This window comes from Mauremys reevesii, linkage group 2 (assembly GCF_016161935.1).
Source record: "Mauremys reevesii isolate NIE-2019 linkage group 2, ASM1616193v1, whole genome shotgun sequence".
Classification (NCBI taxonomy): domain Eukaryota; kingdom Metazoa; phylum Chordata; order Testudines; family Geoemydidae; genus Mauremys; species Mauremys reevesii.
Genome location: NC_052624.1, coordinates 127,021,537 through 127,040,527, shown reverse-complemented (window position 1 = coordinate 127,040,527; position 18,991 = coordinate 127,021,537). Strand labels below are relative to the sequence as shown.

General features: G+C 42.7%; 1 protein-coding gene across 1 annotated transcript in view; it reads right to left on the bottom strand.

Moving 5' to 3' along the window:
* Positions 1 to 18,991, bottom strand: part of ADCY2 (adenylate cyclase 2) — a 416,016-nt gene that overhangs the window by 21,329 nt on the left and 375,696 nt on the right. Inside the window, exons 18-19 of the mRNA XM_039523887.1 lie at positions 10,276 to 10,460; positions 8,569 to 8,653 (exon numbers count right to left, since the gene is read on the bottom strand). Of these exons, the coding sequence (XP_039379821.1) occupies positions 8,569 to 8,653; positions 10,276 to 10,460 (270 nt within the window). The remainder of the gene's footprint in view (positions 1 to 8,568; positions 8,654 to 10,275; positions 10,461 to 18,991) is intronic.

Here is an 18,991-nt window from a genome sequence, read left to right as displayed (position 1 = left end):
TGACAGGTTTGCTTTTGGGAGGTTTCTTTTTGTGATGCTGTCCTGTCTTAAATCCCACCATAAGAGTAGATTACAGTATATAGTATATATTTTTTCCTTTTCACCATAGCATCTCCATTCTCATTTCCCATGCTGTCCTAAGTCTCTTCACTGCTTTCTTGTGACTCTGCAATGAGCATGTATGTAGCTGAAAAAAATTATTTTATTTAGTGTGCTTTCTGACTCTTGCACAATGTCATGCCATGAGAAGGAACTTTTTCTGTTATAACTAGACCCTCTGCATACTGGCATCTACCTTGATAGATATGGACAGTAGAAATTCCTAAATCTAGACAATTCACAATACTATGGAATTAAGATTGTTGTGTTGGGGTTATTGTGGGATGTTGCAAATTTGGCAATTTCATCATAGTGACTTTAAATGTAATATAGAAATAATACCTTGGGTTTAATCCCAAAATATATTAATTTAATGGAATATCTGTGCAAACACCTCCAAAATGGATAACAATGAAATTTTCAAAATCTGTACAGTAAAGACTATATGGGCCTGATTATGATCTAATTTAGACTGGTATAAGTCAACAGCAATTCCAATATAGTCAGTGGAGTTCTACCAGATTAAAAAAGAGGTGTGAGGTATGAAAAAGACCCCTAGACATTGCAGTAAAGAACAAGATTATGGAAATAATTTGATGCATTCTTCAACTACTACTTAGTAATCTTAGTAAACTTTCACAGAAAAATGCACACAGTTCTTCTGGATAGAAGAGTGTTATCACAGTATGAACTGATGCATAATTGTCTTGTTGAGGCTACAGTCTAAGATGTTAAAACAGTAGAATGAGGAACCCAAATATTATTACAATGATTTTATGTGGTTTCAAAGGAAATGCAGATAAATGACAGTGGAGTGAAAAGGTATCTGTGAATACAAACTCTAAAAGGAAATAGAAAAAAACCATGCCTCAGTTTAACATATATAGATCAATGGACTGAATCTGGCTTTAGATACCAATGACAGGCTGGATTGTGAGGACCAAGTACTATGCACATATTTTAGTTACAAAACAAAAAGAGAAACTGTAAGATTAATTAACTTATCTACTTTGATATATACTGTGGGAGGAAGAATGTAGGTTTAAATTAAACTGGACACTAGAAGTATAATGTCTCTGCAACCAAAAGGAGAACACCTTTATTCATGAAAGTAAAATTGGTCTTAGCATTTCAGCAGGAGCATACTGTCCAAGCTAAAGCTGGAACTAGTAGGATAATGAGGCAGAACAAGCAAAGAATCTACAGCTTCTGAAGGAGCTATACATATTGCTATTGAGTGTTTTCAAATGGTAAACAAAGGAAAGCAGAGTGGGAATAGTTAAGTGTGTACAGAGGCAGTTTTTAAAGGAACAGAGAACCTGTACAGAATTCACCTTTTCTATGATTCTATTGTTGACATTCTGCAGTCATCCTTACCACCAAATGACAATTCCTTATTACAAAAAATCAGTTTATGAACAATCTTGTTTCAAAATTGACCTCATTATGCAAAAGGCAGCAGTCACTTTTCTAGAATACCTATTTTACTGTCCAATTAAAAGAAGTACTCTTTCAACTCCTTGTTGCAATCATATTAAGGAAGAGTCAATTTACAGTGAAAAACAAACATACTTTCCTACCCAGGTGGTTCCTAATAAGGATGACAAAGGAAAAGGCCACCAAGTATGATAACGCAGAATAAGTCTATTAAAAACCTGAAATGCCACAGTGATTGCAATAAGCTAGTTAAAAGTAAACTCGAAAGCTGAAACAGAATTTCGAAGCCATGAATTCTAAATACGCTATCAAATTTCAATTTTCATATGATATCAAAGGTCTGTGTTGAAAAGACTGGGTAAAACTAGGTGCTATGTGAACTATAGTCTTCAAAAAGTCTTCTAGTTTGTTTAAGGTTTGTATTAAATAAATCATTTATTTACTGCTTTATTACTTATCTCTTTAAATCTAAGATGCCACAGTAATATTGTGATGAGAACTTTGATATCGTGAACAAAGATACATCATCAAAAGTAGCTGTGAATTTAACAAGAAGTATTAGAAAATACTGCTAATGTACTGTACACTAAAAATGCATTCTCTCTGGACTAGATTCATGAAGGACACCTAAAGAGGCAGTTAGTTGCCTAAGTCCAACATTTAGGTACCACAAAGACACCACTCAGCTTCTGCCTAACACCGTAGGTGCCCACGTTTCCACTGGTGGACATGCGTAAAACCAACGAACCCTGATGATGCCCCACAGCTAGCCAGCTGTTCAGAGCTCTCGCTCATACCTTAGTCCCCGTAGGATTCTCAAACCTGGCGTTCTCCCACCTATCTCATGTGTGGGACCCAATCCGGTAGTTGTACTCAGAGCATACCCAACCACACAAAAGACAGCTGGAAGCAAGAAGGTCAGGAGGGAGAATGTGTCCATCTCTAGTCCATCCAGTAACCAAGGCACTCATCTGAAACATAGGAGATCCAGTTTTGAATCCCTATTCAACCTGATTTGGAGCAGGGACGTGAACCCCATTTTCCAAACTCCCTGGTGAGTGCCCTAACTGCCAGGCTATTGGCTCAGACTCTCTTGTTAAAGCTTTTCTACTTTGTATAAATACTGTAATTAAATATTTATTGGGGCAGGGACTTGACTCTCCCACAACCTAGGCAAATAACGTAACCACATTATTGGTTATAATGGAATGGGTCTCTCCCATTTTATCGTGAGAAATGGCTGATCGGGTTAGAAGCCTAGATCCAGGAAAGGGTTTACAACTGCCTCTCTCTGATCTGTCAGTCAGGCACCTCAGGCCCAGATCAATGAGAGCTAGGTGCCAAAGAACCTTTGTGAAGCCCCACACCTCTCCTCAGCATTTCACTCCCAGCTAGGTTAGGTGGCTCCCCACTCAGCTTGCTGGCTTCTGGGAATCCCCTTGTTAATCAGTCAGGTAACTCTCCCAGGAGCCTGAGCACCCTAGGGCTGTGAACTTCACTGGCTGGCTGGCTGCCTAGGGGCTAGGTGTTGCAAAGCCTACATCCCCTTTGTGAATTTAGCTATGTATTTAGATTTATTAGTCAGTTTTAGAAACAAAGGACCAGCTAGTCTCAGATGTTTTATTTGTATTGACTTGTTTTTAATGTTCATTTTTATTAGCATTTCCACAGTATAACCAGTGTTATATATAACAAAGTAAAAATCCTATTAAATCTTGTTATTTTTATGGAAAATGTAAAAACTAAGAGTTTCCTACTTTCACCTATTAGTCAGAGGTATCTCCTGAACGTACCCACACAGGGATTTGTGAATGTCTTGCAAACCTCACAAGAGGGGTCCCTGCAGTTGCAGAATCCTCTGAATACTGAAGAGACCCAGTTTTCCTGGAACAAGGATCAGCTACTTCCTTGGCTGTGACTCTTGCCTTTGTGTACAACAGAAAGGTGAGGAGAGAAAGTGTTGCCTTTATTTTTAAAGAACACAGCTCTACAGAGGGAGCTCGCTAGACGTAATAAGGTTTGATGTAGAGAAGTACTGGTAAGAGACTGACCCAAGATTAGAATCTACAGTTTACGCCTAAACCACGATGCCACTGTGCATCTCAGTAGAGGCACTGGATTTCTCTGTGCCTTAGTTCAGCTAATAAGCCTTTGTGCTTTCCTAGTGTTTTTCCATGGTATATTATATATAAAAGCAAAGCACTTTACAAATTTGGGTAAGCATGATTAGCTCAATTTTACAGTTGGTTTAACTAAATAAAGTGTATGTAAGGTAATTTTTATGTAAAGCAATATGGTCTTGAGGATAAGAGATGAGTCTGTTATATCAGTTATCAAGGTTTTCTTCCTAGCTCAGCCACAAAATTCCTATACAAGCCTTGGCATACCTCTCAAACTCTCTAATCCTCAGTTACAATACCTGGAATATGGGGCAAATCATGTCAGTCCACCTTGGAATGGTGGTATGAGTTCTTACTGAATGAAGATTGTGGAGTGCATAGATTTATTAAGGATTATCAGTGGAAGAGATGGAGATACAAATCAAGACCTGTGTTTATTTCCTTAGACCAGGGGTAGGCAACCTCTGGCATGCGTGTCGAAGGTGGCACACAAGCAGATTTTCAGTAGCACTCACACTGCCTGTGTCCTGGCCACCGGTCCGGGGGGGATCAACATTTTAATTTAATTTTAAATGAAGCTTCTTAAACATTTAAAAAGCCTTATTTACTTTATCTTCAACAATAGTTTAGTTATATATTATAGACTTATAGAAAGAGACCTTCTAAAACATTAAAATGTATTACTGGCACGTGAAACCTTACATTAGAGTGAGGACCGGCTCCAGGCACCAGCATTCCAAGCTGGTGCTTGGGGCGGCAATCTGCAAGGGGCAGCAGTCCCCTTTGTTTTGCCCCCAAGCAGCGCGACGAATTGCTGCTGCGGGCGGCGGGGGCAGTCCATGTGCCCTTAGGGCGGCAGGCGCATTTCCACGGTGCTTCAGGTAAACATAGAAGCTGCCGCCGAATTGCTGCCACTGCAGAAACGCGCCTGCCACCCTAAGGGCACACGGACTGCCCCCGCCGCCCGTGGCAGCAATTCGGCGAGCTGCTTGGGGCGGTGAAAACTGTAGAGCCGGCCCTGATTAGAGTGAATAAATGGAAACTCAGCACACCACTTCTGAAAGATTGCCGACCCCTGTGGCTTAGATCAATGGAGAATTTTAATGGAAAATATAGCAGAAGTCATTATCAGACCATGGAGATTCCTTTTATTTTTCAAAACCAGCCTGACACAGATTGGAAGACAACTAATAGATTGCCAAGTGTTCTTTTTTCTCCATCTTCTGTACTTTTTAAATAATGACAATTTATGAAACTTCTTAACTCTGCTCTTGAAAAACACCTCTTGCATGATCCAATATCAAAATCTACCTCCCTTTAATATTTTGTAATGCAATGGGATTTAAGTGGGCAGATAAAAACAATAGACACTTGGAAAAAGTGTTAAGAGAAACAATTTTTAAACATTGTAATACCAAAATACAGTATATGTAATTGATGTATACACTATGTTCTGAAAATTTTGTAAGTGCCAATTAGGCTCACCGTCAGCAGAGAGGGTACTGTCTCTTCCTAAGAAACCCCACACTTGCTGAGCTGGGAGAAAAATCTTCATCCTACGGCTCCAAAAGTACAGTATACAGCTAAAGTATAATTTTTTAGCTGTCAGCGCTAAGAAAAGCTAAGGCCACTTTTGGCTGTGTGTAGGCTATATGTAGCTTCACGCTACAGTGAAAAGCTAGTTGTGATATATACCTACATAGGTCAGTGAAAGGCTGTGGCTGGGGGAGCTTCTGGAGCCTTTCCCTGAGGCCAGAGTCTTTATCTGTGGCGTGGAAAGGCTCTTGCGGTGGGGAGTTGGTTGAGCTTTTGCCTGCTGCTTCCCTGTTGCAGGCAAGGACTCTGGAAGTGAGCAGCTGCCAGACTCTTTCCCTGTGACAGAGGAAGGCTCCAGTACCAGGGAGCTCACAGTGCCTTTCTTTGTTGCCAGAGACCTTATCTACAGCAGCAGAAGGCTCCAGCAGTGTGGAGCTGCTAGAGCCTTTTCTTGCTGCCAGAGCTTTTTCCTGCAGCAGAGAGAGGCACCTGCAGCAGGGAGGCAGTGGGTCACTACATGACTGAAAATTAGGGCTGTCAATTAATCGCAGTTAACTCACACGATTAACTAAAAATAAGTAATCACAATTAAAAAAATGTATCGCGATTAATCACACTGTTAAACAATAGAATACCAATAGAAATTTATGAAATATTTTTGGATGTTTTTCTACATTTTCAAACATACCAATTTCAATTACAAGACCGAATACAGCACATGTTCATTTTAAGGACACTTTCACTACAAATTTCACAAAATGCAAAGAAGGTACCAATGTGAAATTTCTAAAGATAGCTACAGCACTCGACCCAAAGTTTAAGAATCTGAAGTGACTTCCAAAATCTGAGAGGGATGAGGTGTGGAGCATGCTTTCAGAAGTCATAAGAGAGCAACACTCTGATGCGGAAACTACAGAACCCAAACCATGTAGGGTGACCAGATGTCCCGATAAAATCGGGACTGTCCCGATATTTAACCCTTTGTCCCGACATTCAGGTAAGGAGGAGAGCGGGTGGGAGGCGCCGACTCCATGGGTGCTCCAGCCCTGGAGCACCCCACGGGAAAAATTAGTGAGTGCTCTCCACCCACTGGCAGCCAAGGTCCCTCCTCCTCACCTCCTTCTCCCCCTGTCAAGCACACCGTGTCCCCGCTCCTCCCCCACCCTCCCAGTGCTTCCGCCCCCTGCTGCCTTACAGCTGTTTGTTGGCGCTTAGAACGATCCAGGAGGGAGGGGGAGGAGAGGGGATGTGGCGAGCTCGGGGGGGAGTCAGGGCAGGGGCAGGAACTTGGGGGAAGGGGGTGAAATGGGGGTGGGGTGAGGGCAGTGCAGGAGTGGGAAGAGGCGGGGGGGGTGGGCTAGCACCCACCAGACAAAGGGGAAGTCGGCACCATAGTGGGCGAGGGGGTGAAGAGGCAAGCAGGGGTGGGGAGAGTGAAGAGGTGAGCGGCAGGCCAGTGACAGGCGGGGGATGTGAGGAGGCGAGCGGTGGGTGGGGAGGGTGAAGAGGTGAGCAGTGGGTGGGGGACTGAGGAGGGACACAGCAAGCCTGCGGTGGGCTGGGGGATGAGGAAGGGCGCGGTGGTGGGGAGGCTGAGTGGGGAGAGGGCGGGACCTGGGTCAGAGTGGGGGCAGAGCCTGGAAGGAGCAGGGGTGGACGGTGGGCGGGGCTGATGGCACCCCACTGTGTCCCGATATTTTACTGTTGTGATCTGCTCATCCTAAAACCACCAAAAAAGAAAATCAACCTTCTGCTGGTGGCACCTGACTCAGATGATGAAAATGAACATGCCTCGGTCCACTCTGCTTTGGATTATTGTCGAGCAGAACCCATTATCAGCATGGACACATGTCCTCTGGAATGGTGGTTGAAGCATCAAGGGACATATGAATCTTTAGCACATCTGGCATGTAAATATCTTGTGATGCTGACTACAACAGTGCTATGCAAATGCCTATTCTCACTTTCAGGTGACATTGTAAACACAAGCAGGCGGCATTATCGCCTGCAAATGTAAACAAACTTGTTTATCTGAGCAATTGGCAGAACAAGAAGTAGGACTGAGTGGACCTGTAGGCTCCAAAGTTTTACATTGTTTTATTTCTGAGTGCAGGTTTTTTTGTACCTAATTCTACATTTATAAGTTCAACTTTCATGATAAAGAGATTGCACTACAGTACTTGTATTAGATAAATTGGAAAATACTATTTTGTTTGTTTTTTAAAGTGCAAATATTTAATAAAAAATAAATATAAAGTGAGCACTTTATATTCTGCATTGTAATTTCAATATATTTGAAAATGTAGAAAATCAAAAAATATTTAAATAAATGGTATTCTAGTGCAGATGGGAGGTATGGCTTGGGAAAGAAGAGCGTCTGTAGGGTATATATTCAGGTACATACCCACATCCAACATGCATGTCTCTACTCAATTCACCTAAATTGTGCCTCACAGTCTACAGTACTGCTTAAACCCATGGTGGAGGGGCTACCTGAGGAGTGCATACCATAGATGCTGCTGAAAGAAGTGCGCAGTGTAGATGTAGCATTGCAACTATGGTGGGTCCAGTGTAGCAGGTGGGTTAAAATGTGTCTGATATGAGGTCCCTGTAGCATAATGGCTGGCTTGAGTATGGGGCCTGAGCATCACACTGCACAATGAGGTGGTATGCCTCCATTTCTTGTGTAACATATGGCTCCCTGTATCTCATCTCTCTTACCTCCTGAGTGGAGGAGAGGAATAGACTGGGGACTCCAGCTTCCAGCCTAAGGCCCTGGGCAGGCATGAGGGTAAACAGGTGTCATGGTGCCCAGTTAAAATCCCCTCTAGAACAGCCCTGCTAGGTAGCTTGTGGAGTACTCCCACATTGGTTAATAGTTTTAATAAAGTTGCAGCCTCCACATTTAACCAAATTATCACACAGTTGTCTCATTTTGTCTGCATCAATGAGTAATAACGGTGAAGAAAATAGGTTGTAATTAAGCAACTCTAGCCAATGAGTTATCAAGGTAATAACTAAATGAGAAGGTTGAAGGGGTAATACCAAGTGGTGTTTGAATAAGAGGGAGACAAAGATATGTTAAATAAAACTCAAAATTCCAAATCAGGGCAATTTTTAAAATGATCTGTAAATTCTACTTTGCCAAAACATTCACCTTACTCCTTCCTTCAGAGTAATCTAGCAATCTTGTAGCCAGAACAGTTTTCCAAGGTAAAATTACAGAAGTGCTGAAATCAAAGGTTTATCATGGATGCTGGTTGCAATCTCATTAATTGTTTACATAATACCACTCTATGTGTATATGTAAACACAGACACAAACACACATATGCATTCAAAGATAGTAAAGCAGATGGAAAGAGCATGCTTCGTACCTGTCTACCGAGAACTAGTAATGTCACGAAGAATATAAAGAGAGACACAGAACCCATTGTCTTCAGGTCTTTCAATATTCCTGGCCTGTAAAACAGAAACGCAGCTAAAATGAATTGCTCAAAAAGGAAAAAAAAATCTGAAATCTTAATACTTAATCACAGTATTGGTTTCCTCCCCTCATTTCTGTGCTGTAAAATCCTTTGCACAACTTTTTAGTAATCAAACTAAAAACTTTAATATAAATCGCTTTATTGTTTTCTGGAATATTAAAGCTGTACTACTGCATTTATTTATATAATGGGCCCTGCTTCCTGACTGTACAATGTAAACCTGGAGAATAATTTTAAATTTAATATATATAATGCTTTTTTGTTGCCTGTTAAAGGACAGTTTCTGATTGCTTTTCAATATGCTGGTTTAAGTAGACTGTAGGGGGAGTTTGTGATGGCAGTACTATATTCTGCTTCCATACAGTGACTAACCACATCTCATGAGTCTGAAAAAGTTAAATGAAATCATAAGGCACCTAGAGGCTTCTCAAGCTCAGAACCACACAAGGCAAGAACCACACTAACCACCTCCTCTGGACAGCTTATTAAAATCCTCAGATCCTTTGAGATGAGAAAATGTATGGAGAGGGATTTGGTCTACACTTCCAGAAGCTGATCTACATCACAAGCCTACTGTTGCTCCCACTGGTGGGAAAGTTTTAAGAAAAATGCTAGAGTAAACACAACCTTAGTGGCAAAGTGTGGGTAGTCAAAGGTGTATGAGAAATGTAACACATCACATGGTTCTGCAATATATCACAGGGATGTCAACTATACACCTGTGGTCTGTATTATACTGTGTATATGAATACATCTCCTCACTCCCCCATTTTTCTGTTGCATTGTGTTTCTGTTTACCTTTGAAAATGCAAAGTGTAAGTCTCCCTATTCTATTCAGATTCTTATTCCATGGTATCCTAATGCCTTAAGACCTGGATCAGTGAAGGGAGTTAGAAGGAAAAGTACTGGAATTTTACTCAAAGCACTCATGGTTTTCTACCATGGCATATGCACTGCCTACATATGCTATCTTTATAAGAATTTATTTTTTAAAAAAGGTTGGGTAGAAGTAATACATTCCCTTTCTACACTGTAACAGGGAGGTTAGGGACAAAATTATCTTGCCCACAGCAAAGACCCAACTAACTCAATGCAAGCTACATATTCATCCACTTAAGAAATCATTCTCAATCACACCCATTCCTTTGCCCTCTCTAGGAGTAGTTTCTGCATACAAAAACCTCTCTTTGCTCTGAGATGCATGTATTATATTGTTAACAATTTAAGACAAATGCCCTAATTCTGGGAAAAAAAGATGCTCTGTTTGCTTGCAAAAAACTACATTTTAATAGGGTTCAGGTAACAAAGAACTAATGTCTAAGATCCTTTTTTATGACAACGCAAATCAAACCATAATACAGTGCAAACATTAGATGATTTATGCAGTCTGAATGGGTTTATTTCTTTTATTCTAATACTGTTACATATACAATCAAATCATATATTTGGTACACAGGAGTCAGCTATCCTTGAATTAGGATTTGTAGATGTATATATATATTTCCAAAATAAATCAAGTTCTGTTCTGCTCCACTACTAATTAATAATAGTATTAATTGCCCTTCCCCTAGTAGCGTGCTAAAATAACCAACCTACCTTTTCATAGGTGCCCTTGCATACAGGAATTTGCTGTAATCATCCAGTGTGGAGCCATGAGTGTGCAGGAGGATGACATTGTAGCCCACCAATGCAATCAGCATTATCACCATTTTCAACTCATAATTTATCCGCAGGAAAACAGAACAGGATATCAGCCCCAGAATGCAGCTATAGATAAAGTACTGGCACATGGAAACCAAACATGACAAACATTTAGGATTCAACCTAGTGAATGGATATTAACTGGTGAGAAGAAAGTAATTTTTAATAAAATGCCCACATTAACTTTACAAAAAAGATTAAAAACCCATATACATTAAATATGAAAACACTCATTACTACTAAATAATCAAACAGAGCCCTGTGGACATTATGGCCTGGAGTCACTAAACAAATAACAAAGATGTCTCTGGTAAAATTATAACAAATAAATGCTATTCTGACTTGGTTCAGACTCACACTAAATATCTCATTAAGAGCTCACATCCCCTACTTCATGCCTATTCTTCATCAACTGATTTCCACTTATTTTATCCTGCACACTTCCGAGTAACAGGGAGTGTGTGTGTATGGGGCATGAGACACAATAACACTGCTCAATGGCAGGACTATGCTTGCCCTAGTGCTTACTTGTGCCCATGCAGGGCATACACTGGAATTGGAATGCAACTAACTACCATGTACATTATTACCATCTGCAAGGTAAGGACTTAGAGGAACAAGTCCAAAATGTCTGCAGCTACCTATCCATTGTGGACCCTGTTGTGACCCTAGGCATCTCTGTATTCACACTCTACACACTACTGCAATAACATCTGTAGAAAATATACCTTATGCAGTATAATATAAAATCTAACAATATATTGGTTAGTAATATAATTGTAAAATGCATCTGTTAACATTATCTGTGAAGTTATGAGTTTGAGGGATAGCTCAGTGGTTTGAGCATTAGCCTGCTAAATCTAGGGTTGTGAGTTCAATCTTTGAGGGGGCCACTTAGGGATCTGGGGCAAAATCAATACTTGGTTCTGCTAGTGGAGGCTGGACTTAATTATCTTTTGGGCTAGCTTCCAGCTCTATGAGATAGGTATATCTCCATGTTACTAGAACATGTTTAAGACCAGACAGTCTAGCCTAGATAAAGATGATAAACAGATCATCCTAGACTAAGGAATGTGGATTTACCTCAGTTTACATATTTGCAGTAAAGACATCAAGCTAAACCAGCAGAATTTATCCTGATCCTCAAGTTGAGAGACAGAGAATTAGTGTGGCTCCTACACCTCAGAGAGACAAAGGAGACAGCTGTGATGGGCTGTGGCTGTACCACTGTTCAGTGTACACACTACTTATACCTATAGGAGGGATTCTCCAGTCGGCAAAGGTAATCTACCGCCGCCAGAGATGGTACCTAGGTCAATGGAAGAGGAGGTTACTCACCTATGCAGTAACTGATGTTCTTCGAGCTGAGTGTCCCCGTGGGTGCTCCATTCCAGGAGTTGGTGTGCCTTCGCTCAGAGATTTTTACAGCAGTACTCATACCAATCGCGCACGTGCAGAGCCTGCCCCACGGATTGAGCAGGCCTTAATAATATGCATGTGTGACTGGTCTCCTCAGTTCCTTCTCTACAATGGAGGCTACCCCAACTCCGAAGTAGAGGGGAGGAAGGTGGGTAGTGGAGCTCCCACAGGGACACTCATCTCAAAGAATGTCAGTTACTGCACAGGTGAGTAACCTCCTCTTCTTCGAGAGAGATGTTCCTCTGGGTGCTCCACTCCAGGTGACTTAAAAGCAGTGTATCTCAAGGAGGTAGGGACTTTGGATCTGGTAGGAATACGGTAGATAATACAGCTCTGCCCAACCATGTATCAGTGAGAGGGCCTTGAGTAATGCATAATGCTTAACAAATGTATGTTCAGACATCTAAGTGGCTGCTTTACAAATGTCAGCCAGAGGAACTTTGCATAGAAAAGCCAAAGAAGTAGCTACAGATCTAGTGGAGTGAGTTCTGATGAAGGCTGGAAGAGTTGCATCCTTTATTTGATAGCACAGTCGGATACAACTGGAGATCTAGTTGGAAAGTGTCTGGATAGAAATAGGTGTCCCTTTGGATCACTCCATAATGGAGACAGAGTCTGGAAGAGTTCCTAAAAGGTTTTATTCTATCCAAGTAAAAGGACAGAGCCCTGTGTACATCCAATGTATGCATCATGGATTCGAAGGACTTTGCATGCGGTTTGGGGAAGAAGGTTGGTAGGTGTATAGGTTCATTGATGTGAAAGGACGAATGCACTTTTGGAATAAATTTGGGGTGTAGTTGGAGGGTAACTTTGTCCTTAAAAAATATTGTGTATGGTGGGTCCGCCGTGAGAGCTGCTATTTCTCCCGTGTGTCTGGTGGAGGTGATTGCCACTAAAAATGCTGTTTTCATGGAGAGGTGTAAGAGAGAGCATGTGGCTCGAAAAATTGTTGAGTCAAGCATGTTAATATTAAATGGAGGTCCCATGGAGGGGTAGGGGGTTTAATGTCCAGGTATAGGGATTGGAACCTTTGAGAAAACACTTGGTGATTGGATGGGCAAAAACAGAGTTATCGTCAATCTGTGATGAAAAGTTGTAATAGAAGCTAAGTGGACTTTGATTGAAGCTGAAAGAAAGGCCAGACTGCTTAAGGTCTAAGAGGTAGTCAAGTATTAATGGAAGAGGTGTGGAAGTGGGAGGAGTTTGGTCGAGCACCATTGTGTGAATCACTTCCACTTTCAGAGCTAGGTGAGCTGAGTAGATTGTGATCTGCTGTGTAAGAGTACTCTTTGAACCTGTTCTAAGCATACTAGTTCGTTTTGTGAGAACCATGTAGGAACCAAGCTTTGAGGTGAAGCATGGATAGGTTGGGGTAGAGAAATCGGCCATGTTGCTGCAATAGGAGGTTTGGAGTGAGGGGCAATGGAATCGGTGGGCGAATTGACATTCTGGTGAGGAATGGATACCATGGTTGTCTGGGTCATGACAGGGCAATCAGAATTACCGTGGCACAACCTGTTCGTATCTTTGTCAGAACCCTGTGGAGAAGCGGTATTGGGGGAAATGCATACATTAAGTCTTGATCCCATGAGATCATGAATGCATCTCCTAGGGAATTTTTGCCCAGTCCTGCTGTGGAGCAAAATTCAGGACATTTCTTGTTCTTCGCAGTCATGAACAGGTCCAGTGTTGGGTAGCCCCAAATGTGGAATATGTTGCGTATGACCATCTTGTTTATCTCCCATTCATGATCCCAAGGAAATCGTCTGTTTAGTTCATCCACAGTGATATTCAGGGTCCCGGGCAGGTAGGTGGCTGATATCTGGATGTTGTGCATGAGACACCAGTTCCAGAGCTTCTTAGCTTCTGTGCAAAGTGAGTGAAATTGAGCTCCTCCCTGTCTATTTACATAGAACATGCAGGTGATGTTGTCTGTCATTATTCAAACATGTTGGTTCTGAATGAATGGGGGGAAGTGGTGGCAGGGGTTGCGTATGGCTCAAAGTTCTAGGACGTTTATACGTAGGGAGGTTTCGGTGGGAGACCATAGTCCCTGGGCTGTATGGTGGGACATGTGTACTCCCCATCCTGTGAGGGATGCATCGGTAGTCATTACAATGGATAGAGCATCCTGGAGAAAAGGGACTCCTGAGCAGAGGTTGGAAGGAACTGTCCACCATAGGAGGGCATCCTTGACTCTGAAGGGTATGGCTTGTTTAGAATGTGTACTTTCAGTCTGTAAACCATGGCCAGTCGAGCTTGGAAGCACCTCATGTATAGGTGTGGGTTCCTGACCACGAAAGTACACGAGTCCATGTGGCCTGAGGACTGTTGCAAAGTTTTGTGACCAGGAGTTTTATGGTGTTGAAACGGTCGAGCGGGAGAGATGCTATTCCCTTCTGGGAATCGAGGTGTGCTCCTATGAACTCCAGTTGTTGGGTAGGAGATAAGGTGGATTTTTTTCTGTTTATTTGTAGGCTGAGGGACAGGAAGCATTCGGCGGTCAGCTGTATGGATCGAAGAGCTTTGTTGAGTGTTGAGGCTTTGAGGAGACAGTCGTCGAGGTAAGGAAATATTATAACCCCCTGTTTCCTGAGGTAGGCAGTGACGACAGCTAGGAGTTTGGAAAAAAAACATGGGGGGCAGTGGATAGGCTGAAGGACAACACCATGTATTGAAAATGTGTTGAACCTAGGGTAAAACAAAGAAAACGTCTGTGAGCCAGATGTATAGTCACATGAAAATAGATGTCCTGTAGGTTGAGGGTTGAAAACCAATTGCCCTGCTCCAGCGCTGGGATTATGGTGGTGAGGGTAACCATTTTGAACTTTTGCTTTTTGATGAATTTGTTAAACCTCCTGAGGTCTAGACTCGGTCGCCATCTCCATTTTGTTTTCTGTTAAAAAGTAATGGGAGTAGAAACCTTTTCCTCTGTGTTTTTTTGGGCACGACTTCCACTGCTCCCAATTGCAGGAGATGTACTTCTTGGAGGAGCAGTTGCTCGTGAGAGGGGTCCCTGAAGAGGGACGGGGAGAGTGGATGGGTGGGAGGCAAAGATAGGAAAGGGACTGAATAGCCAATTGTGACGACCTCTATAGCCCACTTGTTGGTGGTAACGTTCTGCCATTGATGGGAGAATGGGCATAGGCGGTGTCCAAAAATAGGGGCAGGTGATGTCAGTGCTGAATTGGGAACAGTATTTTCTAAACCCTTGACCAAGGCTTCAAATTTGCTTATTTGTCAGAGGGGGTTGAGATGCTGTCGACGAGTTGGGATGGCAGCATTGGTACCTGGGTCTCTGGCATTGCTGCTGTTGTTATTGTTTATGTGCTCTATGAGATTGATGGGCATATGTGGGGTAGCGTGGACATTGGTAAGGTTGGTGTCTATATTGTCTCCTTCTGGTTGTAGGGGTTTGGATTCCTAGAGACCGGAGAATTGCCCTTGAGTCATTCATGGAATGAAGTACATCATTCGTCGTGGAGGCAAAGAGTTTGTCACCATCAAAGTGGAGATACTCAATGGTACTTTGGACTTCTTGAGGAATGGAAGAGGACGAGAGCCATGAACCTCAGCGCATCACAACTGCTGTGGCAGAGAATCTTGCTGCAGTACTGGCCGCATCGAGGGCAGCCTGAAGAGTGATATGGGAGATGATTTGTCCCTCAGAAACTATGGCTGTAAATTGTTGTTTCTTTTTCTCTGGAATGTCATCAATAAATTCCATGAGTTTACTATAGTTTTTGTGGTCATATTTTGCCAAAATGGCTGTATAATTAGCTATCCAGAATTGTAATGTGGAAGACGTGTATACCTTACACCTGAGCAGATCTAATCGCTTCCTGTCCTTGACAGATGGGGTGGAGTGGGGAGACTGGTGCTTGTTCTTTTGCTTCTACTACCAGCAAATTTGGCACTGGATGAGTGAAAGGAATTCAGAACCCTTGGAAGGGATAGAGTACTTCCGATCTGCTCGCTTGCAGGTAGGTAGGCTTGCAGCCGGTGTTTGCCAGATGGCTTTGGCAGGTTCCATGAGGGCTGTGTTGATAGGTAATGCAATCCTGGAAGAAGGAGATGGTTGCAGGATGTGGGTTAGCTCATGTTGTTGTTCAGGAACTTCTTCCAGGTTAATCCTTAGCTCATTGGTGACTCTTTTAAAGAGGTCCTGATATTTTGAGACATCATCCGAAGACATCGGGGGAGGAGGAAGTAATGCTTCGTCTGGTGTAACTACTGGGTCTACTGGGTTGGAGGAGGTAGACCGTGATTGGTCCTGCAGGTGTGAAGGGACTGCCTGATATCGTGACTCAGTGGCAGATTCGTCTACTGGTGGTACCGAGCAGGTCTCACCCCTGCCTTTGGTGGCATAATGAGTGTGATCCCGGGTATAAGGTGCCCATGGAGCCCAATATTGCCATTGTGGTGGGAAGGGCATGAGTGGTGCCATGCACAGGTTTGCATACCATGGGGCGGGATCCTGGGAGTAGGACAAAGTAGCTTTTTTATGACCCATGTTGATTGGGGTCTCTGAATGGGAGACCTGATAAGGTGAAAAGTCTCCCTGCAGCACAGATTCCTCATCACTGGAGAAGTGTGAGTTAGCAGGACAAAGCTGTCCGGACCTTGTGTGAGTGTCTGGAGAGAAGTAGGTGTTAAGTAGGGGTGACTGCAGGATAAGTGACACCTGCAGGTCCCTTGACTGAGTAAATTGCAGTTGTGCAGCACCTGTGTGGTGAGGGCTGTGTGAGAGGAATTTGCTGTGCAGGAGGGTTCATCTGCCTCTGGTGTCCTGAGCCTTGTATCACTGCCGGTAAGTTCAGAGGATGACGGTGCCGGCCGAATGGGAACAGCCTGCGGGGGGCCAGGCAGGCTAATATGTGTTGGCACCGCATCCTTCATGGTTCCGAACAGTGCCGTGTGAGAGACAGGTAGCTGGAAGCCCAAAGCTTTGGCACTGGTGTTTTGTGCTACTGCCACAGCCGCAGGTGGGTTTTGCGTGGCGCCAGAGGATCCCGGCATGTCAAAAGTGCTGAGTCGAGGAAATGCCAGGAGGGAGGTTGTAGACCTGCCCAGCGAACTTTTGGCTCTCGGTGTATCCTTTATGGGTGAGAGAGGCTGCCATTATTTGGAAGAGCACTTTGAGTCTCAGCTCCCTGTCCTTACGTGCCCTGGATTTCAGTTTGCTGCAGTAGGCACATTTTTTTAGGGATGTGAGATTCCCCCAAGCATTTTATACATTTCAAGTGGCCATCTGAGATGGGAATGTCATCGTGGCAAGTCTGGGGAGCCAGGCATGTCAGAAGTGGCTGCTGCTGACAGGAACAAGAAAGGTTTTTTCTTTTTTGGAGACAAGAGATAAGGCAAGTGGTATCTAACTACTACTGGGAAGCTAAGCTAACAAGGAACTTTATTTTAAACAAAGGGAGAGAAAGTTCTCTGAGTCTGCTGAGCTCTGTCTCAGGCTGGGGACAGTAGAGAAGGAACTAAGGAGACCGGTCGCGCATGCGTATTATTAAGGCATGCTCAACGCGTGGGGCAGGCTCTGGGCGTGTTGTCAAAATCTCCAAATGAAGGCGCAGGGGTGCACCAACACCTGGAGTGGAGCAACCACAGGGACAGCTCTTGAAGAAGAAGAATTCTTCCTTTGACCTAGCTTTGTTTACATAGGGACTTTGGTAGGCTTAAATATGCCACTCAGGGATGTGGATTTTTCACATCCCTGACCGACATAATTAAATCAACCAAATTTTCTAGTGTATACTAGGTGTCAATCCCCAGGAGGCTTTCCTGATTTATAAGAGAAAAAGACATCCCTTTGGAGATATAAGGAACAGAGAGAGGCTCAGGAGAAAAAGGAACCAAGCAAATTGATCACTGTGATGGGTCCTGGCCAGCCTGGACAGAAAGGGCTGGAAAGGAGACTGTGGATGAGAGGAAATCATCTTAAATAAAGGCTGCATCTTGCTAGCTTAAATTTTAGATGTGTGTTTTCACTTTCTTTGCTTGTAACCATCTTGCTACTTTTATCTCTTTTATTTGGTATTGCTTCATCCACGTTTTGTTGTTAATATTTATTTATTTGTTTTGTTTTGCTTTCCTCATAAATCAGCCAGGTGGTGTGAGTTCAGTAAAGTGTGTGCTTCTAGAAAGCTAACAGGTTGGAGTGTTGTGTTGTCTCGGTAAAAGCAGCAAGCCTAACATTGTCTCTGTTAGGGTCCAGTGAAAGGGACTGGTCACTACAGTACAACAATTAAGGGGGGGAATTCAGAGCTGGAAGGGTACTGAAGTTGGCCTATAAGAAGTAAACAAGTTGGGCAAGACCAGGGTTGGTTGTGCACTGCTGACAGACTGTTGGGGTCAGATCACTGAACCAAAGTTGCACAGCCACAAGACACCCAAGGGTTACAAGGCAAATGGTGACTAACTAGCTTACTGTCCTGGGTGAACTCCGAAACGTCATTCCTGTAATAGCACAGAGCTTAGAGCAACTGCAGGCTCTGCTTGCAGGACTTGTAATCTTTGACGCAGTAAGCACAGAGCTTATAAACTCCATAAATATTGTACTTATACAGATGGTGGGAAAATAATGAAATAACTAAAATGAGGGAATCTAGAAAGCTCAAACTGGGTCTATGCTTAAGGTATACATTTACATGAAATGTAAAGCCTTCAGGCCAAATCTTCCGTTGAGTTATGAGTGGAGAAGAAAACTTACAAAAACTACTATTTTTTCTAGGACTTGTACATCAAAAAGTGGTTTGTATGGTTGAGGTTAAACTTTCCTGAAACATATTTCTCTGGCCTAAGACTAAACATGAAAAACTTCAGTTCAATTTTTGTTTTGTTTTTGGTGAAAGTGAGACTGGGTTGTCAAAATCAGCACTGAAATGGAAAGACAATTATAGTATATTCTCACTTATGGAGTCTTTATCACATTCTCCACAGAGTACCTGAATGTTAAGGATTTATACCTCAAAAAAAAAGTTACTTTTCTTAGGCCAAGTACATTTTATTTCTCATTAAGATATTTCTGGAACACTGCTGGCTTGTCGATAGAAGTGTTTGACTGAACCTGAATCACCATATACTCATTTTGGGAGATCTCTACTGTGAGTGCTTTGTACAGCACAATCAGCTGTAGTTAACTTGTAATTTTAATTTTTCTCCAGTGCTTATAATTTATTACTGCTTG